The following is a 23,846-nucleotide window of genomic DNA, read 5'->3' as shown; positions in this document are numbered from 1 at the left end:
TGCATGGCACGCGGCTGGTGAGGACACTGCATGGACGGCGGCTCCAATGGTCAGGCGACCAGGACATTCGATGGGCCTGCCGGGAATCGGTATGAAGAGCTCAAGCTACGGCGTGATGGAGAGAGGCAGCTCGCCATCAAACAAGGCCTGATTGATGACCCAGAGCATCCCAAGTCTCTCGATCAGGCAACAACCTTCCTTGGTACATGCTCCGATATGTGCCCCCAGTTTGAGCGGGAACAGCGAGAATACCAAAACAATGTCGAGCGCTGGGAGCTTGATCCTTTGTCGGGCCGTATAGATCCAAGCCGTGCTATCAAGGCTTTTCATCGGCCAGCGGCAGGCAACGAGCAGGCGTTGCCCTCGGATGTGAGACCGCCGCATGTGCTTGTGTCGACGCTCGACTATCTGTTGGACTACATACTTTGCGGCGGGGATGCTCTGGAGCTGACCCATGGCTTTATACGTGATCGCACTCGGTCCATACGACAGGATTTTACCCTGCAAAACAATCGTGGCCCTGAGGCTATCCTATGTCATGAGCGTATCGCCAGGTTCCACATCCTCAGTCTGCATCTGATGCGTGCCGTCACGGGCTTTAGTGAGCAGCAAGAGACTGAACAACTTCGCAAGAGTAACCAAGACCTGTCTATCAATGAGGCTGACATTAGCACTACAATCATTGGCCGAATACTACATTGAACAACGGCAACTTGGTCAGTGTTCGCCATGTGAAGCTGAGTTCCGCGGTTACCACATTCTGACGCGTATCCGAGATCCAGATGTCCTCAGGCAAGTCCAGACTTTGCCTCCTGAAATCCGAAAATCCAAGCATGTTCAGCTCGCCCTGCGCTTGTACAGTCTTGCCCAGCGCAGCAACGAAGAACTTGGCCGGTTCAAGGCACCCAATTGCGAAGGCTCGCAGAATCTTTACGCGCGGTTCTTTAAGCTTCTGGGAAGTTGTTTCACAGACTACCTGTCTGCATGTTTGTGCGAAACGCAATTCACTGAAGTCCGTAAAGGAGCCCTTAAAGCGATGCGGAAAGCGTTCATGCCTCAGCAGAGTGGCATCCTCGTCAATGATATGGCGTACACGCTAGGTTTCGATGACGCAGAAGAAGTGCAAGAGTTCTTGGAACATTTTGGCGTCGCTACAACCTTAGACGACAACGGATTGCAGCGTGTTGAGCTGCACAAGAATGTACCCTTTGACGAGACGGATGTCTTTACGTTACAAACGATGTCTAAAAGAATAGTCGAGGCCAAAAGGAATGCGACGCCGCTGAATGAGATTGTGCGTGGATCCTCTGGTCCGGTTGCAACAGCAAAGCCAACTGTAAAGAAAACGGTGCCAAGCATGCCAGCATTGCCAGAGGCATCTGTCGAGCGTTCACGCCAATACAGCCAAGTACCGAATGCAGCTCCCGCCCCTCAAGTCCAGCCATTGACCCTTCCAATAACCGTGCCAACCTTCATGGAACGCAAGAAGTCCGAAGTGACCCTATCAAATGTACAACAGCCTAGTCTGCCGCCACCGTCAACTTTCGAGCCTGTGCTCAGGGTTATCTCACGAGGGTTCTTTCAATCGGCAGTCGCGGATCACCTGGCTGTCGCAGTGCAGAACTCTTTGCAACATCGTAAATCGCAGCTCGACCAGCGCAATCATTTTATAAGGGCGACAGCGAGGGAGCTTTGTGCTGGTCTACTACGCGATCAATTGGCAACTGCCATACGTGACTCCATCGCTGACATGACTCGGCGTCGCGCTTTACTGAGGACTGCTCTGAATCGGCTCAAGCATGCTCTCAATTCTACTCGACGGCAAAGAGTGGAAGCTAGACAGCGTGATGAAGCCGAAGTGCAACGACGAGCAGCTTATGTTGAAGCCCTTGCAGTTTTGCAAAAGCCTCCTACACGGCCTCTGAAACGCTCTTATTCTACTTTCTTCAAGACCGAAGCCCCAGCCGCTGTTGATATTCACCGCATCAAGACGCTCGCTGAACGGTTTTGGCAGCCTCTACACCCAGCAACACAATGGCTTGATCTAGCAAATCAGCATCAATCAGAGCCGTGGACCATGTTCGTTTCCGTCAAAAACAAATCCAGTCCAAGCTCGCGTTGGCTCTCAAACAAATTCGCTCCGTTCGACGACTTGACCAAAAATCTCAGCATTGAATTCTCTGTTGAGCCTCCGTCAGGACCGCTCAGACAATTGGCGGCTCTTCTGTTTGAATGCACCTCTGATTGGGTCACTTCGTCACAAAGACTCTTGGAGTCGCTTCAAAGTTGCGCTACTACATCACGCGTGAAGTGCGTTCTAATCGTTGTATCTTTTGAGCCAACAACACCGGAGGAAGCGATGACAAACCTTGCCTTAGAACGTATCATGGCAGACCCTCGCACGCCTGTCCAATCGGCTTGGTTCGTTTGTATGGCAAGCATGGATCGGGTAGACGATTTTCATGCTGTATTAGAGCGTGCTTTGAGCAGTGCAATTCATCAGATCACTGCAGATGAGCAAGAGCGGATACTCCTTCGTGCTCAAGCGTTGCGAGCACAAGAGTCGACGCACGAGCAGAGGCCAACCAAGCAGAAAGGGCGTGCCGCGCGCAATTCGTTCTACGATTCACAATTGTTGCCTTTGCAGCCGAGTAAAGTCATCAATGCGTTGGCTATAGATACATTGTCTAAGCCTTCTACTCAGACATCAGCACTAATGCGTGCAATAGAAGAGGCAAAACACACACTTTCTTGGGCGAACAATTTGGAATAGGGAATGTTATAACAATCAGTGATATGCACCGGCTGCCATTTTTTCCAATTGCTGTATCTTGGCCCGCTGCTGCTCCACTTCATCTTCAAGCGTACTCGTGTAAACATTGACCTCAGTCGCTAGGAATTGAACGAGGCGCGTCAATTGGACGATCCGGGTGTCGCGGTCCTCAAGATTGTCTTGGAGCGTGCCCAATTGTTGTTCAAGAATAGTCATTTGCTTCAAGAGATCTCGATTGCGCTTGTTCATTGACTTGAGCTCTACTGCAGAATCGCTTTGGACGCTGAGCGAGTTGAGCTTGCTTCCCAACTTTGCGCCGTCGGCAGTCACTGGTCTTGCATTTTCATCCTTAACAGCTAAAACTCTGCTCGGCGATGTATTTGTGAATGTGCGCAAACGCCTTTTGCTGCTTAGCGGCAACTCCTTCGATGGTGACTTTGCGGGGAGGTCGAAAGCGACTAACTTGGCATGCCCATGCCGGCGCTCACTACGCGGTCCAGTCCTGCGCGCGGATGGTAGATGACAGTCTCGATCGTCGTCGGACAGCAGCCTGCGCGGTGTATCGATGCATTCGCGCCTATTGTCAGTGACGTGTTTGAGCACAGAAGAATTACATGAGCGCAACGAGCGGCGATTCTCGAATTGTATTGGAGAGAGACTGTTTTTGCGGAGTCAGAATCTCGTGAATGAGGATACCACGGCGCTCATGCTCCAGAACAGATGCCATGGCTGATGATGTAGTGCTTTGTTGATTGTTTTCCCTTGCGTGTCGTTGCCAAAAATGAGTGGACCCAGTTCAGATGGTCGTGCCAGGCAGGAAACTACAAAGAAGGATCAAACTCCTTGAAGGCCCTCTTGAATGCATCCGCATCCGAGGCCTCCTGTGCATCCGTACGTATACAGTCCTTCCAGTGGGCGCGCTTAGGCACACCCATGACATTAGCAATGACACGCCGGCCGAATTGCAGGTCAAAGCGGGCGCTAGCTTGGAGAGGAGCAGTCAGGGTGATGTTCCTGCTCGGTACCGTCACTCTGAAAAAGTCGTCTGCTTCTGAACCAGAAGATTCTTCTCGAAGCGGTGTGCTGTTTGCTGAACCATTAGCATTGTCTTTTTTGAGAGACTACTCACCTTCGCCTTGCACGCGAAATGCGGCCATGATTTCATCGCACTTGAGTGGGTCAATTGGAATGACCTGCCAGTGGATATGTACGCCAGTGGACCTTGCAAGCTCAAAGACAACAGCAATAGAGCCAATTGTAGCATAAAACTTGTCAAGCGCTTCTGTGTATCGTAGCATCTCACCCTCGACTTCCTCCCTCGCTTCATCGAGCGATTTGATGGTCGGTACATGTGACACAGGAACGACCAAGACGTGATTTGGCGTCATTGCACCCTTTGGCAGCGCCATATAGCTGCCATGATCGCCAATACTGACTAGTAAGTGTCTTGCCAATGTAGGATTCGAAAGGCAGAAGAAGCAGGTGTCTGGACGAACAGCTGCAACTTGTCGAATAGTCTTTTGTCGCTTCCGCTGCTGCCTATTAGGGCAGTCTTTGTAGTAGTGATCATCTACTTGGGAGCATAGCTTGCAGCAATAGCCTTCTGGCGGTGATTTCCGCTTTCCCGGAGCCGCAGGGTAGTCAGCCGTATTGGCCGTGACAACCTCCTGATCTGGCTCTGGCCCTGGTTTCGACTGCCGATATGGATTTGACACTGCTGCGGCCAATACTTCAGGGGCCGGGCTTTGACTTTGCCAGTTGAAGGCATAAAACCATTTTGATTTTTCGGCATTGGCGACACTGGCCAAGGCAATCTCGCGAACCACCCGGCCCATCTGCTTGAAGGGCCTTCTCTCTGCGTACTGCTTATCACAAGCAAATACGTATTTAGGAAGCACACCCTCCAGCAACTGGATGCATGTATCGTGATAGGGTGACTTGAGTTCAGAATTCAATGGTGGTAGCTCGTCTAGGAGAAGCATGTCCAAATCCTTCGCGCCCAACAGACTAGGAACCGCAGAAGGAACGGACTCTGAATGAAAGCCTATGCCGAGACCTTCGGTGAGTGTCAGCAAGCCAGACTCGCCGAGGTAGAAGAGGTTCGCAGCGACTTGTCCGTGTTCAGCTTCGGCTTTCGCAAGGACCTCTGCAGCGACTCCCGCGGGTCCTTGCATGAAGTAACACGGTGCTTCGACGGGACGACTTTTGAAAAGCTCTTGCAAGCATTCCGTTGAGCATGTAGGCGGGAGCAGGTCACCCAAGCAGATGATGCAATCAAATGATTGCTTGCTCAAGAGCGAGGCAGCTTTCTTGAAGGTTCGTTCATAGTCACCCCGCGAGTCGCCGAGCACAAGAACTTTCATATAGTAGTCTAGCCTTCCAACCAAGACACGGCCAGTATATATGGATGCAGGCTCGTAGGAGGCCAGCTGGTTTCTTGTGCTCTTGGGCTGCTCCTTGATGCGTGAGACGGGTCGCCAGAAAAATAAATGTTCACGCACAATTCAGCTACACTTGCGACATCTGCAAAGGCGACGAGAATATATAAGCTTGTACAGGTCAGATCACTTCGAGCAGAGCGGACCCGATGTCTACCAAGACGCAGCTAGAGCGCAATTTAGAGGCGGCCGTCTTTGGCGAAGACGACTTCGAGGACCGCTTCGAAGTGTCCTCTGACGATAATGAAGGCGAGGGGAATGCGCCTGCTGACGAGGGCGATGAGTTTGGCGGTTTGGCTGATGCTGACCTCTTCATGGTCGATAATGGCCTTTCTCAAGCGTCAGAGCAAGAAGATTCGCAAGCTATGGACTTGGATGACGAGTCCTACCCTCCTGCATGGCACGACAGCGATGACGAGACATTGCAGATCTCCCTATCATCCATTCCAAAGCTGCGTAAGCTGCGTCGAACGGAAGATGAAGATGTCATCAATGGGATCGTCTATGAACGACGGTTGCGTGCACAATTTGAAAAGGTTTACCCAGTCCCAGATTGGGCGCTTCCACCTTCGCGTCGCAAGCGTGTCCGCTCTGGAGATGCTTCTGACTCTGCCTCTGATGACTCTGGCGACGAAGCCGAAGTGACAAACTCAGCTGATCCACTCAAGGCGCTGCTTGCATCATCGAAACCGCTCACACGCTTAAGCAAGGCTCGCACTCGGCAACCCGGCAAGCTCGCCATCAAACGTCTCCGCGATGCAAACCAGCAGGCGCCGTCGCATTCAGCAATTCAGACCATGTCTTTCCATCCGAGCTTCCCTCTGCTTCTGACCGGTGGTTACGATCAAACCTTACGCATCTTTCACATTGATGGCAAATTGAACACACCTGCATCGTCCCTATATCTGCGTAACGTGCCTATTCAAAATGCTGTCTTCCAACCTGACGGAAAGCGGGTGTTTGCAGGAAGTCGCAGAAAACACTTTCACATTTGGGACCTCGAGACTGGTCAAGTCGACAAGATCTCGCGCATGTACGGTCACGAAAGTTTGCAAAAGTCTATGGAGCAGTTTTCGCTGAGCCATGACGGCAAGTTCATGGCGCTTGCTGGATCAGGTGGTTGGGTCAATTTACTCTCGGCTGATACGGGCCAGTGGCTGGACGCGGTCAAGGTGACAAAGGGCATCAGTGATTTGCGTTGGTTGCAAGATGGCACCTTGATGATTGCAAATTTGGCTGCTGAGATATGGGATTACAATCTAGCTGAGCGTCGGGTGCTGCGTCGATGGACGGATTATGGTGGATTGAATACCACCAAGCTAGCAACCGGTGGACTGGATGACCGGTGGATCGCTGTTGGCAGCAAGTCAGGCATCGTCAATGTCTACGATCGTCGCAAGACAGGCAACGAGATAGCGCCTGTGCCAACGCGTTCGCTGGACCAAATCACAACGAGCATTCATGATTTGCAAATCTCGAGCGATGGACAAATCCTGGCCATGGCGAGTCGCGCTAAAAAGGATGCGCTGCGCATGGTACATTTACCTTCGTGCACAGTCTTTTCAAACTGGCCAACGCAGAGCACTCCGTTGGGCAAAATTGGCGGTATCGCCTTTTCGCCTCAGACAGAGATGCTGTCCGTGGGCAATGAGGCAGGCAAGGTGACGCTTTGGAGTCTGAGTAACATGTAGCATATTCTAATGCAAGGCACGTTAGAGGAAGCCAGCTGAGAATCTATTATAGCCAGCGCTCGAGGTAATTGAGATTAGGGTCATCCATGCGTCTTTCTCCGTCCATCGGCTGGTGAATGGAACCTCGTCTGTTGTCGCCAGACCCTTGCCCTTGACCCATATAATTGTTTGGTTGCGCCACCTGCATCGCACCTTGCCAGCCGTAATTGGCATTGCCGAGCACTTGCGGATTCATCATCTGCGCCTGCCGCTGCAAGTTGACTGGCACCTCGATATTACCCATTGTACCGGCCCTGGCACGCCGCTGGCCAAACGTTTGCTGTTGCTGTTGCTGTGGGTATTGCCCGTGATGTTGCTGCGGAACGTTGAGATGCAAGGGCGGCGGCTGCTGCATCCCTTGAGGATAGTATTGCATTGTGGGCGAGGCGGCCGATGGCGACTGCTGCGAGTAACTGTGACGGCCAGGAAAGCGCTCGTATTGTGGCGACCCGGGGTGGTATGCATACTGACTAGACTGCAGATAGGGGTTCTGTTCGTACGGGTTTGAATTCATGTATGCTTGCTGCTGTATCTGCTGTTGCTGTTGAGCGGCATGTTGGGCTTGTTGTTGAGCTGCAAGAACGGCAGCTTGAGCTGCAGCTTGCTGTGCGTGTTGCTCTGCTGCCGCTTGCTGTTGCTGTGCTTGTTTCTGTGCGATTCGCGCTTCTGCCTGCTCGTGTGCGATAGCTTGGCTTGCAATGAGTTGCTCGGCAGCCTTCTGCTGTGGTGCCTGATTGTGATGCGATGGTGGCGGCGGCAACGGGTTCTCAGCAGAAGGTCTTTTAATAGGCCGATACATGGGCGGCACAAAGGAGCCTCTGAATTCCGCGCCTGTTATGAACGGATGCATCTTCGCCTGCTGTGGCGACCAGCGCTCGAGCGGGTTCAGATTGAGCAGGCCGCCAACAAAGTCGACGAACGCGTTTCGCGTGATCTCCTCCTTGTGCTTTTCCTTATCTGTCATGTTCTTTCTTGGTAGCGGATAGCGCGCAATGATTTGCTGTAATGTCGTCTCTTGGAAGTATCGCTTGCTTGGCTGCTCAGTGACACCATGCTCGCGACTGTACTGTTCCAAACTCTTAAGCCGGTAACGCTTTTTGCCTGCTGCGTCCGTTTCAACCGACTTCTCAAAGAACTCGCCACTCTGTTTGCCCATCTCAAGCATCCATGCAGGCGGCTGCCCAAGCATCTCTGTAATGCGTGTCATTTGATTGTACTCGGATGATCCGGGAAACAGGGGCAGACCCAGGAACAGTTCTGCTACAATGCAGCCAAGCGACCAGATGTCAATGGCGGCAGAGTAGGGCAAGCCAAGTAGTACCTCGGGAGACCGGTAGAATCTACTCTGTATGTAGGTGTAGACTGTTTGACGTTCATGGCAGGCGCTGCCGAAATCGATTACCTTTATGTTGGGCGTTTCCAAGTTTTTGAGCAGAATGTTTTCCGGCTTGAGGTCACAGTGAATGATGTTGGCTTCGTTGAGGACAGTCATGGCGTCTAGGAGCTGACCAGAGAAAACCTTGACCAAATTGATTGAGAGACCTCTAAATTGGTTTTGCTTAATGAGTTCGTAGAGGTTGACGCTGAGCAGTTCGAACACCAAGCACAAATGGTGCCGATGGATAAAGGTGTCCTTGAGCCTCAGGATGTGATGTTCGTCCTTTGCATCCAGCTTGTTGTTGAGCAAATCCAATATTGTCACCTCCATCATTGATTGATTGAAATAGGCCGTCTTGTTCTTGATGACCTTGACGGCAACGACCTCTAAAGTCTTCATATTTTGACATTTGACGACCTGTCCAAAGGTGCCTTGACCCAAGACATCCAAGATCAGGTACTTGTGGCCCTCGTTAATGCCCAGGATGTCATTGACATACAAGATATAGTCTGAATCGTCATTGTCGAAACCTTCATTCTTTGTGCCTTCCGACGGCTTCGTCAACACCCTGCGGGGATTACGCGAGCTGAGATAATTGAAATTTGGATTGCAGATGCGATACGTCTGGAGCAAGTGCGTTGTGGCTGCTTGTAATGGGGAGAGGTAGCCGCCATCTGGATTGGCGCGACGCAATGGAGGTTGTGAGTTGCACCTGGAGTCAGTCACCAGTAGAATGTACATCAGGCATACCTTGGCCGTAAGCCAATCTCCGAGACGCGTCGGAAGCGATCGTTCGCAGGCTGCTGAGGCTCACGCATGGTGAGGGGCTGCAGACGCGGTGAGCCTGCTCCGCCGAGTCCGAGCTGTGGACTCTTGCGAGGTGACTTGTATGGAGACGCGCCCTGTGTGCGGCCTGGGCTCATTGCACCAGGGTCACTCTTGGACCCGTAGCTATTGGCGCGCTGCCAGTCTGGGAGGTCAATTAGCCGGGGCTGTTTCGCGTCAGATATGGGTGCTGGGGTACCAATATTCATGGCTGCGGCAGAGTCGTTCTAGCGAGGCAGACAGAGTGTAATGGAGCTTGAGCAGGGAGCAGGGTGCTTGCTATAGGTGCCGCCTGACATGCGCTCGTCTCCTGGACTGTGCTACACGTTGCCGTAGGCTTGAGGAGGAGTTGTCGCCTTTGCGTCGCTTGCTGCGTCGTCACTTTCGCGTCGACCAGGAACCAGGACCAGGCTACAGAGACTACGGCAGAGCCCAGGGCCAGCAGTAGGGTAAATAGAAGTCGACTAAGTAGACTGAGTAGAACCTTACCTAGGCGGCTATCTACAGGCCCAGCAGATCAGCCATGCCGGCCACATTGCTGTTGCTCTCCTTGGCAACAGCTTCCAACAGGCCATACAGAATCGTCACGCACAGAAGCACACCCGTGCCAGATCCCAGGGCACCGAGCAAGTCAGAGGTGATTGCCAGAGCTCCGATCGTAGCACCAGACAGCCAGGCTGCCGTAGGGATGATGCGCTTGAGCTCCTTGTACATAGACTGCTCGCGGTGACCAGCCATCACCATCTGCTGCTCCTTGAGCTGCTTGGCCACATCACGAGGACTGGAACCAGATACCTCGATCCACAGCTTCGAGAACGTGGCACAGGCAGTGACAATAAAGACAACGTAGACAGCAGTGTGGATGGGATCAAGGAGGGCCTCTTTCATCGACAGAGGAGCAGTCATGTAGTAGGCGAGCCCAGACGTGGCACGAATCTGACCGGTGCCCTCGACACCTTCCCAGACACCAAGCAAGCTGACGAAGAAGTTGCTGGGAAACTTGTTGTAAAGCATCTGCGAAACCAAAAAGACATTAGACGTCAACGCAGACTCGAGCATGATGGGCATGTTGCTCGTGTAGAAGAGCTTGACGGGGAAAGTACCACGCTGACCACGGAATTTGGCAGACTTGACTGGGATTTCGACACGGAATCCCTGCAGATAGATGACTGCGGCAAAGACAGCCACCGTTGCAACCAGATTGGACAAGTTGGGCAGATTGGATCGGAAAAAGGCATCTCTCAGGGCACCAAGCTTGTTGCTGCGCGTAAAGAGGAGGTGGAAGAAGGCAATGACGGCTCCCTCAAATTGAGGGCCTTTGCCGGTGTTGACAGTTGTTGGGCTAAATGCTTTCCAGATGATGCCTTCACAGACATTGGTAGCAATGAAAAGAGAGATACCAGATCCCAGACCATAGCCCTTGGAGAGCAGTTCATCGAGCAAGATGACAATCATGGAGGCCGTGATGAGTTGGAGGCAGAGCAAGAGGCACACACCCCATCCAAGTTCTGCAGGTTGTCCATAGGTACCAGAAGCGACATACACAATAGCCTGTCCAATTGAGATGATGAGAGCCAGCACCTTTTGCATGGTCTGGAAGAGTTCGCGGTCAGACTTGAGGTCGAGGTTGACATCAATGAGTTGCGAGCCAGCCAGGAGCTGAATGAACATGCCAGACGTGATAATAGGCGTGATTCCCTGCTGTCAGCAAACTTCTACTGGATGGCTCAGGCCTTACAAGCTCCATGAGGGTTCCTCTGTTGGAGGCCATAATCATCCGCAAAACATAGAGCGGGTCCGAGGAATCTGACGACACGATTCCGTACAGAGGCACCTGGGACATGACCAGGAAGATGAGGAGCGTGACGGCCGTCCATCCCAGCTTCTGGTTGAAGGGCACCTTGCGTTCTGGCGAGACGATCTCTGGCAGGAACGCGGAGAAGGGCTTGTTGTGTTAGCTTGCAGGGCCGAATGAGCGGATGGCTTACCTTGATGAGGTCTAGGACGCGTAGGGAGCTCATCGTGAGGGAGGCAAGAGAGGGCCTTGCTGTGTGGCCTTTGCTTGCGTGGTGTGTGACCGTGTGGATGCTGCTGGTGCTGGCTCAAGTCTGTTTCGCTGGCAACTTGGACCCAAAAAGTCGGCTATTCTGCTACACTACTAAGTCACTACTTCTAAGCAACAGTTTGTACCTAGTCAAGACGCAGTAAGTACGTCCGAAGAACTCTATTATACCTGTGTAGATGTCTCATCTCTCGACTGCGGCAGCGAGAGCACAGCAGGCCGCGGCTCAACCAGCTCAGGCTGCTCCTCGGCTACCAACTTCAGCAGTAGCTTCACCCGAATCAGGCTCAAGTAGGACGGCACATATGGAATGGGCACAGCCTGGATCTCCCGCGGCTCTGGGATCTCAAACTCGCCAGAGTCTGTGAGGGGCTTGGCATCCAGCAAGATTTCTGTCCGTTCCTCCTCTGTGATTCTCCCAGCTACAGCCTTGAGTATTTCAGGGCTGAGTGGGTTCTCATAGTCTGCCGGGTAGTACTGGTTGATGAGCCGGTGGATCTGCCGATTCGACAGGCACCAGCAGATATCATAGAGAATCTCAACATCGGCAATCGTCACCTTCTTGAGCTGGAGTAGCTTGGTGGCCTGCATTAGGTGCTCCAGCTGCAAGGTCCCCTCGGGCAAGTCGTGGCTCTTGCACCACTCTTCAATCCTCGTGATGTTGTAATTGATCTGAAGACCGCGCTTCCATGACAAAAAGTTGCGCCGCATGAGCAAGTCATTGAAGGCAACAACGCCAACTAGCTTGAGCATTTCAGTCAGGGCCTGCTTCATGATGCTTGCTTCTAGGTAGAAGGACCGGATTGTCTTGAACACCTTGTTGAAGAGATTCAGCAATTCATCCATGGTGAAGGCAGGGCCGGAACTAGGAAGCAATTTGTTAAAGAATCTTGAAGGCTCATTCGTCATGAAACCAGGCAAAGATTGAGTCTCAATTGTTGCAGGGATGATCATCTTGCTCAGCTTCTTTTTGATTTCTTGGAGCCAGGTGTGGTAGATGTTGAACTCAAGCGATTCTAGATCGTGCTTGACCAGTCCAATCAAGCGATCGTACTCCTGCAGTTCGTCTCTCTCCATTTCCTGAGTGCCGCCCAAGATGTCGTTTTCGGCCATACACACAAAGGATAAAATCTCATGAACGTTCGACATCCAGAACGCACCAGGCGCAATAATATCTTCGCCAGTAAAAGTCATGACTTGCTGTTGAATGGACTGCATGACATTGGCCAGGAAGCGCTCCGACTCCTTGACGAAGCCCTGTTGCCACATTTGTTGGACAATCAGATTGATCAGTTGCGCAGGGAACAAGACATCCGCTTCAGAGGGTGGGGTCTGCAGACTTGCTTGTGGGATTTTGAGCGCTTGAATCATGCCGTACATGATTTCGTTATTCATCAGGTCATCATCTTCGAGAATCTCCATGATCTTGTCGGCATTGCTCGTCACCATGGATGTACCCGAAATGTGACGCTGAGCAATCACTTCTCCAACGGAGACACGGCGAGCATCGAATCCGACGTCAAACTCACTATTGTGTCCATTCGGTAGCACAACTGTATGGCGATTTGATGTCTTGCGTGCTGGTTGGGTCGTCCGTGTGGTCTCTGGCGATCCATTGATCGGTGCTAGTGCCGTCATGCTAGCCTTCAGCTTGGCCATCTCTTGCTGGAGAGAGGCCCGTGTCTCGCGTTCCTCTTGCACCTCATCGAGAGCTGCTTGCAGCGCGGCTGATTTGGCGTCCAGCTGCTTTTGCAAAGTATCAAATTCAACGGAGCGTGCCTCGAGTGACGTCTCGGAGGTCTGGAGCTTTGCCAGCAACTCTTGAACTTTAGCGGTCGCCACCGAGAAGCCTGATGCTTGCTCGCGAGTAGACGCGAGCTCTCGCTGCGCATCGCTGTGACTGGTCTCAAGGGTTGTTTTGGCGGCCGTTATACTTTCTAGCTGTGCATTGAGCGTTTGCAACTTGCCTTGCAGTGACTTTGCCTCTCGCTTTGCATCTCGCAGCTCATTCGACAGGGAGATGATTTTGTTTTCCAAGCCGGCATTCTTCTCTGCAAAGGCACGCACTTCTGTCTGCTCCTTACGAAGCTTGACCACTTCGCGTTTCGCCAATTTGACTTTGTAATTCTTTTGCAAAGTGGTGGCACAGCTGTTGAGCTTTGTCCAGCGCGAATGCGCTTGATGTGCGCGGTAGCGATGTTGGATGGTTGTGGCTGCCTTGTTTCGTCGGAGATCTGTATATTGACGACGAGCGAAGAAGCCGCGAAGAATTGCTTGTATTTGGATGGCATGCGCACGCTCTAGCCGCATACGTTCTGCCTTGAGTCTAGCAAGTCGACCCTTCGAGAGAGCTTGCAAAGCCCCCACTGTTGCCCTCAGGCGCATGTAACGCCGGAAGACGAGCCAGCCCTTGATGTGCTTTTGTATCATTAATGCACATGCATGTAGCCTGGCTGAACGTCGCTCCTCCACGGTTGAGAGCATGCCTGGCTTGAAGAAGATCTTCGTCAAGCCAATCTGATAACCAGTGTCGGTCGGGAATACTGCTTTGAGGATACGCCTGGAAATGTCGCGAATGTCCAACGGCTCGTCTCCCTTTGGCTGTAGTTGGGAAGAAGGAACCAGGCTGAAGTAACGCTCGACAAACTCAGCAAATGTCCAACGCGACGGGTAGCCAGCACAACTGATGCGAATCGTTTCCAGCACACCACACGCCGTCATCTGGCCCATGACCATGTTGGGCTCAAATTCCCACGGACGTTTCGCTTCATTTGGTTTGATGCAGCGGATGTAGTGAGCATTCGTTTCATCAATCGTCTCCATGAGCTTGCCGAGCGAGTTCTTGAAGATAGACCCAAGAGTCGGCTTTCGTGCAACAGTGCCAGGCTTCTTGACGTCAACCGGTGCAAGTGCTGCAGAACTCGCAAGGACGTCCCTGAAAAAGGCATTCTTACTGGCGTTCAATACCTCAAAGAGCTCGTCAGGCAGGGTATCCTTGTTCTTTTCCAAAAAGCCGTCTGCTTCGTATGTGACCGGCAGCGCATAGTGCTTGACTGTAAAGGACGAGTTTTTGAGCTTTGGCACCTCAAAGTTGGGGTTGTCCTTGAACGTCTCTGTGATTCTTTGCCTGAATGCAGCATCGTTTCCAGAGGGTAATCGACATTGCTCGTCGAGCAAAGACAAGATGCTTGACTTGCCTTCAATCAAGTCAATGGCCGGCCCGTTGTCGGAAAAGTCAATCATCTCCCAGGGGATCTCTTCACGAAGGTACTCTTCTTGCTCAAGCTTAAAGACATGCGAATTGAACTCTTGCTGCAGCTTTTCATTGGCGTAATTGATGCAGAATTGTTCGAAGGAATTGCGCTGGAAATGCTCAAAGCCATAGATGTCGAGCACGCCGATGAAGGACTTGACCTTGGCCAACACCTCGTCGGAAGCGAGACTTGTGTTGATGGCACGAACAAGCCAATCAAAGAGACTGCTGTAGATGAACTTTGTGATGGAGTCACGCACCACGAGCGCCTCTTTTTGGGGGCGAGCTGATTCAATCTTCTCATTCCTTGCTTTGACTTGCTTCTTGATGAGCCACTTGGTAAAGAGGGCCGGATCAATTTCAAGGAGGCTGCATACTTTAACAAGGCTTTCGTCAGTAGAACTGAGGACAGCTGTATCGCGCGACGCCGTAATTTCGACATTGCCGAGATGCAGGAGACCAGCCAGGATGCGCCAAATTGAGGTTTGGTCGTCCTCAGAAACACCGATGGTCGTTAAGGATGCTTGCGTGGCGGCAAATTCTTCCGCGTCGTCGACGTTGACAATCTTTGATTCGCCACCTTGATTGAGGTATTTGTAAGCGGAGCAATCTTCAAGAGACAGTAGCTTCTTTTGCTCTGCGTTCAAGCCAGCACATAGTTGGTAGAAAATGTGGTAGTTGCGTTCCGTGGCAGCTTGAAAATTGAGCCTTGAGCGCTCGAGCAGATAGGTGCGAATCTTGGCTCCGATAATCTCATACGACTTGTCAAAGAGGATCTCAATGTACTTGCCAAAACGCGAAGAATTGTCATTGCGCGTTGTTTTGGCATTACCAAAGGCCTCCATGATGGGATTGGTGGCGAGAATCTGCTTCTCGGTGTGGCTCATGCCATCAGCGCGATCTCGGACACGCGGCTGGTCAGGGTCTTCGACTGTTGCAAAGTATCGCATGATGTATTTTGCCGATACGGTTTTGCCTGCGCCAGACTCCCCAGAAACAATGATTGTTTGGTTCTTGCCCTCGCGCTTCATGCATCGGTATGCTTCCTCTGCAATGGCAAACAAGTGAGGTTCAATGGATACCTTGGGCTTGTTGGAGTACTGCTGGACCCACTCGTTGCTGTAGGCGGGGATGGACTGGAATGGGTTGACCGCAATCAAGACGATGCCCGAGTAGGTGTAAATCTGCTGCTGCTGGTAGCGCGTCCGGATGGCATGAAGAACAGAAGGTGTGTTGAGGTTTGAGAGGTCCGTCAAGTCTTCAATGCCTTGTTCCAGGATGGCCGGGTTGCGCAGAGGAGGCAGGAACGCGTCTTCTGCTTTGATTTTATCCTCTGTCGTGGCGACTGTATGTTGCTAGGGTCAGCGCAAGTACTCAGTAAGTTGATGACCTACCCGGCCCTCTTCATCCGTGAAAAGCAAGGTGATATTGGGTCCATCTTGTGTGCGCTTGGTCAGTTCGCCAGAGACATACGCCTGGTCGTCGTGCTGGAACCAACATCGCTGGCCAACATTATAGTGATCTGCCATGGAGAGGGCCTTTGCCCTGTTGTGTCTTGTGCTTCTCAGAGCAGGGCCGTGCTTGCTGCGACTGCCTGGTGAGGTGGTGGTGGTGGTTGTTGCTGGTGCGCGTCGTTTTGCTTGTGATTGAACGCGAAAGGAGAATACTGCTAGCTGAGTCTGCTATTTTACTTTGCTATAGAACAGTGTAGACGCTATGGGATGGGATCAGTATCATCCTCGACTCGTATGTATTGAGCAGGCTCATCTTTGGGAGCAACAGACCCGGTACAGGCAGCTCAATCGATGCAGGAAGCAGGCCACCCTCCATGAGTATAGTCTTAGCAAAAGAAGGCCCAAGCGGTGACCAGCCCAGACCCGTAGCCAGCTGCTTTGTCCTGTTCCTGCCTCGCCTCGTCTACCCTGCTCTGCCCGTCTGCCGTCCTGGGCCGCCTTCCCCAGTCCTATTTGTGCTGACACTGCCTGGTGCCTGCTTCTCAACCCAAAAAAGAGAAAAAGAAGCAAAACATCCAACCAGCAGCCCCCCAGCACTCCCATCAACCCATCCTCCCATCCTCTTGCAGCGTCGAGAGCAAGCCAGAGACACAGAGTATTCGCAGGCCAATCCACGGATACACCCTACAGCCATGTCCGACGCACAAAACATCCAGAACAAGCGTCTCTCAGACCTCGCACCCACACCCATGAACACGCCCGCCACCCCAGCGAATCAGATGCTCACAGGCGCAAAGGCACCGGGCGTCCCCAAGATTGACGAGGAAAAGGGTATGCTGCTTCTGTTTCCTGCATTGATTGCCATCTGACATTATCTAGAGGAACGCGACGCGATTGCCAGTGCTCTTCAAGGCAACCCGCAACTCATGAACATGATCCAAGGCAGGCTCGGCGATCTCGTGGGCAAGTCGTCCGGCTATATCGAGTCTCTCCCTACTGTCGTGCGTACCCGCATCCACGGCCTCAAGGGAGTCCAGGCAGAACACGCCAAGCTCGAGTCGCAGTTCCAAGACGACCTTCTCGCCCTCGAGAAGAAGTACCTCGAAAAGTACGCGCCCTTGTATGCCCGTCGCGCAGAGATCGTTGCAGGCACGAAGGAACCCACCGAGCAGGAGATTGAGGTCGGTCTCCAAGACGTCGACCCCGATGAGGAAGAGGCTCGCGAGCAGGCAGACGCGAATGAAGAGACCAACATTCAAGGTGTGCCCGAGTTCTGGCTCACCGCCATGAAGAATGTCCTCTCCCTGCAGGAAATGATCAATGCACGCGACGAGGAGGCGCTCAAGTCGCTCACAGACATCCGCATGTCGTACCTCGACAAGCCCGGCTTCAAGCTCACCTTCCAGTTTGCGGAGAATGAGTTCTTCAGCAACAGCACCCTGACCAAGACCTACTACTACCAGGAAGAGGCAGGCTATGGCGGCGACTTTGTGTATGATCACGCAGATGGCGATGAAATCAAGTGGCACGAGGGCAAGAACCTCACCGTCCGTTACGAAACCAAGAAGCAGCGCAACAAGAACACAAAGCAGACTCGCATTGTCAAAAAGACCGTGCCTGTCGAGTCCTTCTTCAACTTCTTCAGCCCGCCTGCCGTGCCGGATGACGAGGATGACAATGATGTTGCTTCTGACATTGATGAGCGTCTCGAGCTCGACTACCAAATTGGCGAGGACATCAAGGAGAAGCTCATCCCAAGGGCTGTGGACTGGTTTACTGGTGAGGCACTTGCCTATGAAGAGCTCGATGACGAGGATCTCGAGGAAGACTACCAGGACTATGACGATGAAGATGAAAGCGGCGACTCGGAGGAGGAGGACTCAGAGACAGAGGCTGATGGCAAGCCCAAGCAAGACCCTCAAGAGTGTCGCCAGCAGTAAAGTGGGTGCAGGAACGCATAGAATGATTGTCCGTAGCTGTTGATCTTTGTTCTTTTCTTTACATGTCTTCAGTGGCCCAACGTGCATACTCTTGCTTTTGGGCGGAGACCTCGTTGAGCTTGCGAAACCGGCGTGCTTCAAAGCCATTGCCACGGTCAACGCCATCCCAGCGATACCCAGGTGAGATCCCAAAGCGATTCGGGGCATAGGCCCCTTTGTACTTGGGCGTGGAGGTGGATGACCCCTTGTTAGACGTCAGGAAGCCCGCAGCTGGATCTTCCCAGCGTACCTTGTCCTCCTTGGGCAGATCGCCTATCCGTCTGCTGAAGGCTTCCGTCTTGACTTGCTCCAGTGCACGCTGCCGTGCCTGCCTCTCGTCTTGCTGCACCGTACCTCCCATGAGCTCCTTCTCCTTTTGCTGCCGTATCGCCTCTTGCCTGGCCTCTTGAGCCTTTTCCCGCTTCGCTAAGGACAGATCGATGCGCCTACCTGTTGCATCCCGATACACTGTCTCTGCCTGCCTCCCTTCTTGCTGCGTCACCTGCATGCGATCACGCTCCCGTTTGCGTTTGGCCTCCACATCTGCCATGACTTGTGCTTTTGTCTGCAGTCCTGCTCGCGCACCTGAGCTCATTTGAGAGGGTTCAGCTAGCGCTAAGTCTTCTTTCTGAGCAGCATACGCTGGCTTGAAGCCTGCAGAGCGCACGTCCACCGTCTCTACAACGAGAGGGGCCTCTTCTTCTGTAGCAGGCCGCGCTTCATCGCCCCATCCGCCCAGATCGGCATCCTTGACCTGGGATCTCTTGCGCTTCTTTGTAGGCTTTTCTTGAGTGAGATACTTTTGCAGATACGAGAGCGAGGCCATGCCTGCAAGCTGCTGCAGTTAAACAATGTAGATGTAGATGTAGCTTGAGCTTGAAACTCAAAAATGACGACAGCGAAGAGAAGCTGCCAGAGACCAACAAGCTTGAGCGTAGAAGAAGAAGGAGAGAAGCAGGAAGCAGCAGTGACAGGCAGTAGACGTGCTTAGAGACAGAGAGGAAAGATCATGGAGAGACAGCTCGAAGCTCTCTCGCTCAACGAGGGAACCCCAGGAAAAGCCGCAGACGGAGTCGGCAACTCGACAACACAGCAGGCGGTCAATGCAGCCTCTCCCTCTACTGCTGTGGCTCCCGTTGTATCAAGCTCGCCAAGCAGTAGCAGTGGCCAGCACCTGGCGCTCGGTGCCATCAATGCAGCTCGCAGACCAACACAGCAGGCGCCACCGAATATGGCCAATATGTCGCCCGAAGTACTTGCCAGGATAGCAGGCGTATGGCTTCCACTCAAGGCTTCTCTTGCTAATGCTAGTTTGCTGGACGAGCGAATCGGACAAAAGGTCCGCCCGCAGCAGCAGGCGCATCAGCACCCATCACACCTGCAGTGCCGCCCATGTCGAGCATTGCCGGTGGACTGGCTGCGAAACGGGCTGCGAATGCACCGCAACTCAAAGTAGGCGGTGGCCTTGCTGCTCGACGTGGTGGACTGAAGCTTTCTGATATGGCAGGACCTACCTCGGGGCCCAAGCCGAGCGACCCTCACCAGAACAACTTCAGCAAATACTCCGATGTCTTGTAAGCGCTTCTCTACTTCTTTTCGTGCTAACGACAGGGATACGGCGACTGGATCGCTCAAATTCAAGGGAGCTGTATTATCTAGCGAGGGTGTCAACTTTGGCAACGGCCGCGAATTCAAGGCCTCCATCGACGACTTTGAGAAGCTCGAAGAGCTCGGTCGTGGCAACTATGGCACAGTCTGGAAAGTGGTGCACAAGCTCACTAAAGTACAGATGGCTATGAAGGAGATTCGTTTGTCGCTGGAAGAATCGGTTTTCTCCTCCATTGTCATGGAACTCGACGTGCTGCACAGGGCGGCGTGCCCTGAAATTGTTGAATTCTTTGGTGCATTTTTTGTTGAAGGTTGCGTCTATATCCTCATGGAGTTCATGGACTGCGGATCGCTGGAGAAGGTCTACACCACCAATGTCGATGAAGGTGTCCTAGCTAAGATTACCCTCGCCACTGTGCGAGGACTTCGCACCCTGAAGGATCAGCACAACATTATCCACCGTGATGTCAAGCCAACCAACATCCTGCTCAACTCAAAAGGCGAAGTCAAGCTTTGTGACTTTGGAGTGAGCGGCAACCTTGTGGCAAGCATTGCAAAGACCAATATTGGCTGTCAATCATACATGGCACCAGAACGCATCAAGAGCGAAAACGCCTCATCTGGACCGGCGACCTACACTGTACACTCGGACATCTGGTCACTCGGTCTTTCCATTCTCGAACTGGCCAAGGGAGGCTACCCGTACCCGCCAGAGACTTACAATAACATCTTTGCTCAGCTGCAAGCCATCTGCGATGGTGAACCGCCTGATTTGCCCAAGGACGTTTACTCAAATGAAGCGCGCGACTTTGTTCGGCAGTGTCTCAACAAGGTGCCCACAAACCGCCCGTTGTACTCACAGCTGTTGCAACACCCTTGGATGGTCAAGTGGGCAGCAGCCGAGGTGGACATGGCTGGCTGGGTCCAGACTGCATTAGAACAAACACGACTGGAGCGGGCTCGGGGAACGGTCAAGCAACAGCCAGCGTTGCACTCATTCAACACTCAACAAAAGGTGTAGGCAATTTGCATTATGATCGGGACGTCTAAAAAATATCCTCCACGTCCCAGCTTACTTGTCCTTGTGCAGCTTGTTCACGTACTTGCCAATAATCACCTGTGAACTCCCAATATTCCTCGCCGGTGACTGGATGCTTCGCTTGCTTGAACCAACGTGCACCGTGCTCGAGTCCAGACTTTTCGCGTTCTCTGCGTCGTGCTCGTTGTTTTTCCTCCAGACGGTTCTTTTCCGTCGCAGCAAAGTCGTATTGTCCATCCTCCATTGCTCTTTGATCGGGACGCAGACGGGTATCTGTTGGCGGCAGGTGCGATTTGAGGCCGTTATCCAAAGCATTGAGCGTCATGGCAAACTGAGTCAGGTTGAAGGGCACACCCTTTGGTCGAGGATTCGTCTGCCAAACAACCATGTTGCCGTCTGCAGGTCCGCCATTTGCCTTACGTGCATAAAGCTGTTCGTTCCATTTGCCATGAACGACCCATTGCTCCTCACCTGAGCGATCCAAGACTACTCCATCCACCTTGTACGCACCAGCGCCTCGCCATCCACGCGCTTTGAATTCGAGCTTACATTGCTCGCCAGTCGTGTGGTTTGTGATGACCATAGGGCCGTAATTATCAACAGTCGGGCTTCCAAGCAGAATGCCAACTACCTGGGTATTGACCTTGCGCCAGCTGTAGACTTCTTCGGTGCCATCAGGGAGCCTCAGGTGCAAATACCATGTGCCCAGCGGGTTGATGTCAAAAGTCTTGCCAGTGAATCTTGACTTGACACTCGACTCACCGTAGTAGACCCAATTGTCGGATTCTGCATGCGCAGCACCAATCGGTGGGTGGTGCGAGACTTGTTCGACAACAAACCTGAAGCCCTTGTCTGGACGACAGTACTCGTACGTTTCGTGAAGCAAGGGATTGAATGGTTTGGCCACTCTGTCAATTGTACTTGCGTACTCGCTAGCGGCAAAGGCGCCCACGTAGAGCGCTCGCTCAGTTGGGTCTGATGTCTTTGCTGCCTTGTCGAGGATATCTGTGTATTCCATATCCTCTGCGACACGCTGCAACAGACTGGTAGCTTCGTTGAAACTGACTGGCAGAGTCATCTTGGTCATGTCTTTACCAATCATGGACTTGAGGATACCCCACAAGGAGACGGATGGCCGGTCGTCTTGGCGACCCATGGTGGTACGGATACCATTCTCGTAGCCCTTGAATGACTTTGTAATGCGTGACTCGGACTCGGATTGGGCAGGTGCAGTCTGTGCTGCTGGCTTTTGCTGAGCGACTTCATCCCGCTCTGCAATCGGTTCAGGACTTTGCATAGTAGCAGCTCGAGAAATACCAGATGCACCCAACGCAGCTGTCGAGCCACTGGCAACAGCATCATAGAATTCATCATCTGACGAGTCTTCGCTGTCGAGATAAGGTGCAACATCGGCTGCGATAGGGTCAGGCGCATCCGTGATGGGCGATCCAGCAGGCGTGTCTGCCTTGACACGGTCAAGCTCCGACTTGACTTCCTTCAAGGCTTTGCGCGTGTTCTTCTGCTTGACTTTGGCTTCGTATACTTTGCGTTCCATGTCTTCTTGATCCGTTGCAAGTGTTTGCATAGTCTCTTCCCACAAACGCCGTACCTCGCGTTCATGACTGATGGAAGCACGCCAGTACTTTTCGCGCTCACCACTCATTTTGACGAGCTGTGTAAGTATTTCGCGCAACGACGCCGCAGATGAACGGAATGCGCTTGTTGTTTCACTTGCGTCCGGCATCTGCGCACAAATCTGGTCCATGAGCTCCAGCTGTACCTTGGCCGCATTAGCCGTCAGCCCAAAGTCCTTATGAGGCTCGTCGCCAATATCAAGCACTGAGTCGACCTCGGACTCATTGTCTGAAAAGTGTTCATCAACGGATCCGATGCTCGGGGCATACGAGTTGGGCATGTCCAAGACAGAGGGAGCTGCGGAAATGGCAATAGGTGCCCCAGTCAAGTCTTTTGACGTTGATGGCTGCTTGCCCTTGTCTCGAGCTTGCATCTTGGCTTGATTCAAATTCCAGATCCAGTTTTTGGCTTCTGTAGGATGCGCAGCCTTTACGTGAAATCCATTCTTATCCGGGCCAAGCACCTCAAATTTGGTCTTGTCGCCTTGAGCATAGTTGATGCGTGCAGCCTTCATGTTGATGCTTCCGCGACATGCCGTCTCAGATTCATCCTTGCTTCGATAGTATGATAAGACGCCACTTTCAAGCACAAACCAACGGGCCTTGTATCCCGACTTGTAGTTGGTCCACTTTTTGAGGTGACCGGCATACCGGATGGGGTCACTTGGAGAAGCATTCAGCATTGTCTTCTGCGGCACATTCTTGAATAGCGCCTTGATGCGGTCGTCCTTGCAAAGATCAGTTGGCAGCTTACCCTTCCTATTGCGTGGGAATGGATCCGCTCCATGATTGAGTAGTAAGGAGACGAGCGACGCATCACGATTGTGAGCCGCATGGTGGATGGCAGTGTTGCCATCTGCATCTTGCTTATTGAGGTCGAGGAGCGAGGCCGCGCGAGGGTTGTCCAGCAAATCAGTTAAAGAAGCATCTTTGGTTTTGAGGGCCTGGGCGAAATGCTGATTGATCTTTTCGATGTAGTCTCCGCGCTTGGCCTGCATCTTGTGGGCGAGCTCGGCGTTGCCTGCTAGTTCAAAGGCTTGCTTGCGCTCATCGTTTTGGACCGTGTCGTTGATTTCAGGGTGATCCATCAGAATGTCAACAATCTCCGATCTGCCCAGCTGTACTGCATGATGCAGGGCTGTGTTGCCATGCGCATCGCGGGCGTTGACATCCTCATCCTTGTTCAGGACATAGCTAAACGTCTTTGCATCGGCGCACTGGACAGCCAAAATTGTAGGAGGAATGGCGCTTTCGTCAAAGTGCTTGTCGATCTCTTGCAAGTCGCCTACACGCAGGGCCTCTAGAAAGCGATACGACTTGATGCTCTCGTTGACTCCGACTATGGTTAGTGCGCGATTGGACGTGGATTGTACTTGCCAGTCTCGCTATACACTTGCGTCTTGGTCGACACTTCTGCCAGCGAGGGCGTCCTGGCATGACTGAGCTTGCGCGACAGGCTCATGTCTGTGTCTGTGGATGCGAGGCTGTTGCGGCTGTTGGTCTACTGTCAAGCAGTCGTCGACCTGGCAGCGAAATCTGGAGGCCATGACGCAATGGTGCCACAAAGTAGTGATAGAGATAGAGCGTCGTAGGAAGAGCTGCATATGCTTTAGAGTCTCCTTTGAAAGGTGATATTTCTCTGATATGAGTTACACGGTCAGATCTTTGTGACT

General features: G+C 52.6%; 12 protein-coding genes across 12 annotated transcripts; 4 read left to right on the top strand and 8 right to left on the bottom strand.

The window, feature by feature from the left end:
- Positions 1 to 216: 216 nt before the first annotated feature.
- BCR37DRAFT_349223 (SAC3/GANP/Nin1/mts3/eIF-3 p25 family-domain-containing protein) lies at positions 217 to 1,303 on the top strand (the record flags this gene model as incomplete). Its single annotated transcript, XM_040867909.1, has 2 exons — positions 217 to 634; positions 672 to 1,303. Coding segments are annotated over 2 exons (1,050 nt in total), but the record flags the coding sequence as incomplete, so codon positions are not given.
- Positions 1,304 to 2,788: 1,485 nt separating this feature from the next.
- BCR37DRAFT_394105 (uncharacterized protein) lies at positions 2,789 to 3,500 on the bottom strand (the record flags this gene model as incomplete). The annotated part of the gene is made up of 2 exons (XM_040871409.1): positions 2,789 to 3,350; positions 3,388 to 3,500. The coding sequence occupies 2 exons, from the start codon at positions 3,498 to 3,500 to the stop codon at positions 2,789 to 2,791; spliced, it is 675 nt and encodes a 224-aa protein (XP_040724183.1).
- BCR37DRAFT_399787 (CwfJ C-terminus 1-domain-containing protein-like protein) lies at positions 3,388 to 5,232 on the bottom strand. The gene is made up of 2 exons (XM_040871784.1): positions 3,903 to 5,232; positions 3,388 to 3,863 (listed from the first exon to the last, which is right to left on the bottom strand). The coding sequence occupies exons 1-2, from the start codon at positions 5,134 to 5,136 to the stop codon at positions 3,595 to 3,597; spliced, it is 1,503 nt and encodes a 500-aa protein (XP_040724182.1). The 5' UTR covers positions 5,137 to 5,232; the 3' UTR covers positions 3,388 to 3,594.
- A 58-nt stretch (positions 5,233 to 5,290) lies between these two features.
- BCR37DRAFT_381501 (WD40-repeat-containing domain protein) lies at positions 5,291 to 7,001 on the top strand. Its single transcript, XM_040869712.1, has one exon. The coding sequence runs from the start codon at positions 5,361 to 5,363 to the stop codon at positions 6,900 to 6,902; it is 1,542 nt and encodes a 513-aa protein (XP_040724181.1). The 5' UTR covers positions 5,291 to 5,360; the 3' UTR covers positions 6,903 to 7,001.
- Positions 6,949 to 9,353, bottom strand: BCR37DRAFT_394102 (kinase-like domain-containing protein; the record flags this gene model as incomplete). Its single annotated transcript, XM_040871408.1, has 2 exons — positions 6,949 to 9,031; positions 9,070 to 9,353. 2 exons carry the CDS (start codon positions 9,351 to 9,353, stop codon positions 6,949 to 6,951), a joined length of 2,367 nt encoding a protein of 788 aa, XP_040724180.1.
- A 292-nt stretch (positions 9,354 to 9,645) lies between these two features.
- Positions 9,646 to 11,165, bottom strand: BCR37DRAFT_349207 (SecY subunit domain-containing protein; the record flags this gene model as incomplete). Its single annotated transcript, XM_040867907.1, has 3 exons — positions 9,646 to 10,842; positions 10,883 to 11,089; positions 11,133 to 11,165. 3 exons carry the CDS (start codon positions 11,163 to 11,165, stop codon positions 9,646 to 9,648), a joined length of 1,437 nt encoding a protein of 478 aa, XP_040724179.1.
- A 105-nt stretch (positions 11,166 to 11,270) lies between these two features.
- Positions 11,271 to 16,083, bottom strand: BCR37DRAFT_360035 (P-loop containing nucleoside triphosphate hydrolase protein). Its single transcript, XM_040868220.1, has 2 exons — positions 15,854 to 16,083; positions 11,271 to 15,814 (listed from the first exon to the last, which is right to left on the bottom strand). The coding sequence occupies exons 1-2, from the start codon at positions 15,986 to 15,988 to the stop codon at positions 11,372 to 11,374; spliced, it is 4,578 nt and encodes a 1,525-aa protein (XP_040724178.1). The 5' UTR covers positions 15,989 to 16,083; the 3' UTR covers positions 11,271 to 11,371.
- A 13-nt stretch (positions 16,084 to 16,096) lies between these two features.
- BCR37DRAFT_381497 (uncharacterized protein) lies at positions 16,097 to 16,686 on the bottom strand. Its single transcript, XM_040869711.1, has one exon. The coding sequence runs from the start codon at positions 16,514 to 16,516 to the stop codon at positions 16,223 to 16,225; it is 294 nt and encodes a 97-aa protein (XP_040724177.1). The 5' UTR covers positions 16,517 to 16,686; the 3' UTR covers positions 16,097 to 16,222.
- On the top strand, positions 16,606 to 17,853 carry BCR37DRAFT_349324 (uncharacterized protein; the record flags this gene model as incomplete). Its single annotated transcript, XM_040867919.1, has 2 exons — positions 16,606 to 16,744; positions 16,793 to 17,853. The coding sequence occupies 2 exons, from the start codon at positions 16,606 to 16,608 to the stop codon at positions 17,851 to 17,853; spliced, it is 1,200 nt and encodes a 399-aa protein (XP_040724176.1).
- A 58-nt stretch (positions 17,854 to 17,911) lies between these two features.
- On the bottom strand, positions 17,912 to 18,718 carry BCR37DRAFT_399780 (Pre-mRNA-splicing factor of RES complex-domain-containing protein; the record flags this gene model as incomplete). The annotated part of the gene is made up of 1 exon (XM_040871783.1): positions 17,912 to 18,718. One exon carries the CDS (start codon positions 18,716 to 18,718, stop codon positions 17,912 to 17,914), a length of 807 nt encoding a protein of 268 aa, XP_040724175.1.
- A 92-nt stretch (positions 18,719 to 18,810) lies between these two features.
- BCR37DRAFT_84675 (kinase-like domain-containing protein) lies at positions 18,811 to 20,534 on the top strand. The gene is made up of 3 exons (XM_040872507.1): positions 18,811 to 19,165; positions 19,204 to 19,466; positions 19,504 to 20,534. The coding sequence occupies exons 1-3, from the start codon at positions 18,902 to 18,904 to the stop codon at positions 20,519 to 20,521; spliced, it is 1,545 nt and encodes a 514-aa protein (XP_040724174.1). The 5' UTR covers positions 18,811 to 18,901; the 3' UTR covers positions 20,522 to 20,534.
- A 12-nt stretch (positions 20,535 to 20,546) lies between these two features.
- Positions 20,547 to 23,653, bottom strand: BCR37DRAFT_369908 (Oxysterol-binding protein-domain-containing protein; the record flags this gene model as incomplete). Its single annotated transcript, XM_040868321.1, has 2 exons — positions 23,551 to 23,653; positions 20,547 to 23,512 (listed from the first exon to the last, which is right to left on the bottom strand). Exons 1-2 carry the CDS (start codon positions 23,633 to 23,635, stop codon positions 20,547 to 20,549), a joined length of 3,051 nt encoding a protein of 1,016 aa, XP_040724173.1. The 5' UTR covers positions 23,636 to 23,653.
- Positions 23,654 to 23,846: the final 193 nt, after the last annotated feature.

This window comes from Protomyces lactucae-debilis (genome assembly GCF_002105105.1).
Source record: "Protomyces lactucae-debilis strain 12-1054 chromosome Unknown BCR37scaffold_14, whole genome shotgun sequence".
Lineage (NCBI taxonomy): Eukaryota > Fungi > Ascomycota > Taphrinomycetes > Taphrinales > Protomycetaceae > Protomyces > Protomyces lactucae-debilis.
This window is presented reverse-complemented; position numbering and strand designations above follow the sequence as displayed.

What these genes read in the sequence shown, in the direction of transcription:
- BCR37DRAFT_399787 (XM_040871784.1), bottom strand. Translation starts at nt 5,136, where the DNA reads ATGAAAGTTCTTGTGCTCGGCGACTCGCGGGGTGACTATGAACGAACC. An exon ending in ATTTCGCGTGCAAGGCGAAG is followed by an intron (nt 3,864 to 3,902) that starts GTGAGTAGTCTC and finishes CTAATGGTTCAG; the next exon opens with CAAACAGCACACCGCTTCGA.
- BCR37DRAFT_381501 (XM_040869712.1), top strand. Translation starts at nt 5,361, where the DNA reads ATGTCTACCAAGACGCAGCTAGAGCGCAATTTAGAGGCGGCCGTCTTT.
- BCR37DRAFT_360035 (XM_040868220.1), bottom strand. Translation starts at nt 15,988, where the DNA reads ATGGCAGATCACTATAATGTTGGCCAGCGATGTTGGTTCCAGCACGAC. An exon ending in TCACGGATGAAGAGGGCCGG is followed by an intron (nt 15,815 to 15,853) that starts GTAGGTCATCAA and finishes CGCTGACCCTAG; the next exon opens with CAACATACAGTCGCCACGAC.
- BCR37DRAFT_381497 (XM_040869711.1), bottom strand. Translation starts at nt 16,516, where the DNA reads ATGGGAGTGCTGGGGGGCTGCTGGTTGGATGTTTTGCTTCTTTTTCTC.
- BCR37DRAFT_84675 (XM_040872507.1), top strand. Translation starts at nt 18,902, where the DNA reads ATGGAGAGACAGCTCGAAGCTCTCTCGCTCAACGAGGGAACCCCAGGA. An exon ending in TACTTGCCAGGATAGCAGGC is followed by an intron (nt 19,166 to 19,203) that starts GTATGGCTTCCA and finishes TGCTAATGCTAG; the next exon opens with TTTGCTGGACGAGCGAATCG. An exon ending in AGCAAATACTCCGATGTCTT is followed by an intron (nt 19,467 to 19,503) that starts GTAAGCGCTTCT and finishes TGCTAACGACAG; the next exon opens with GGATACGGCGACTGGATCGC.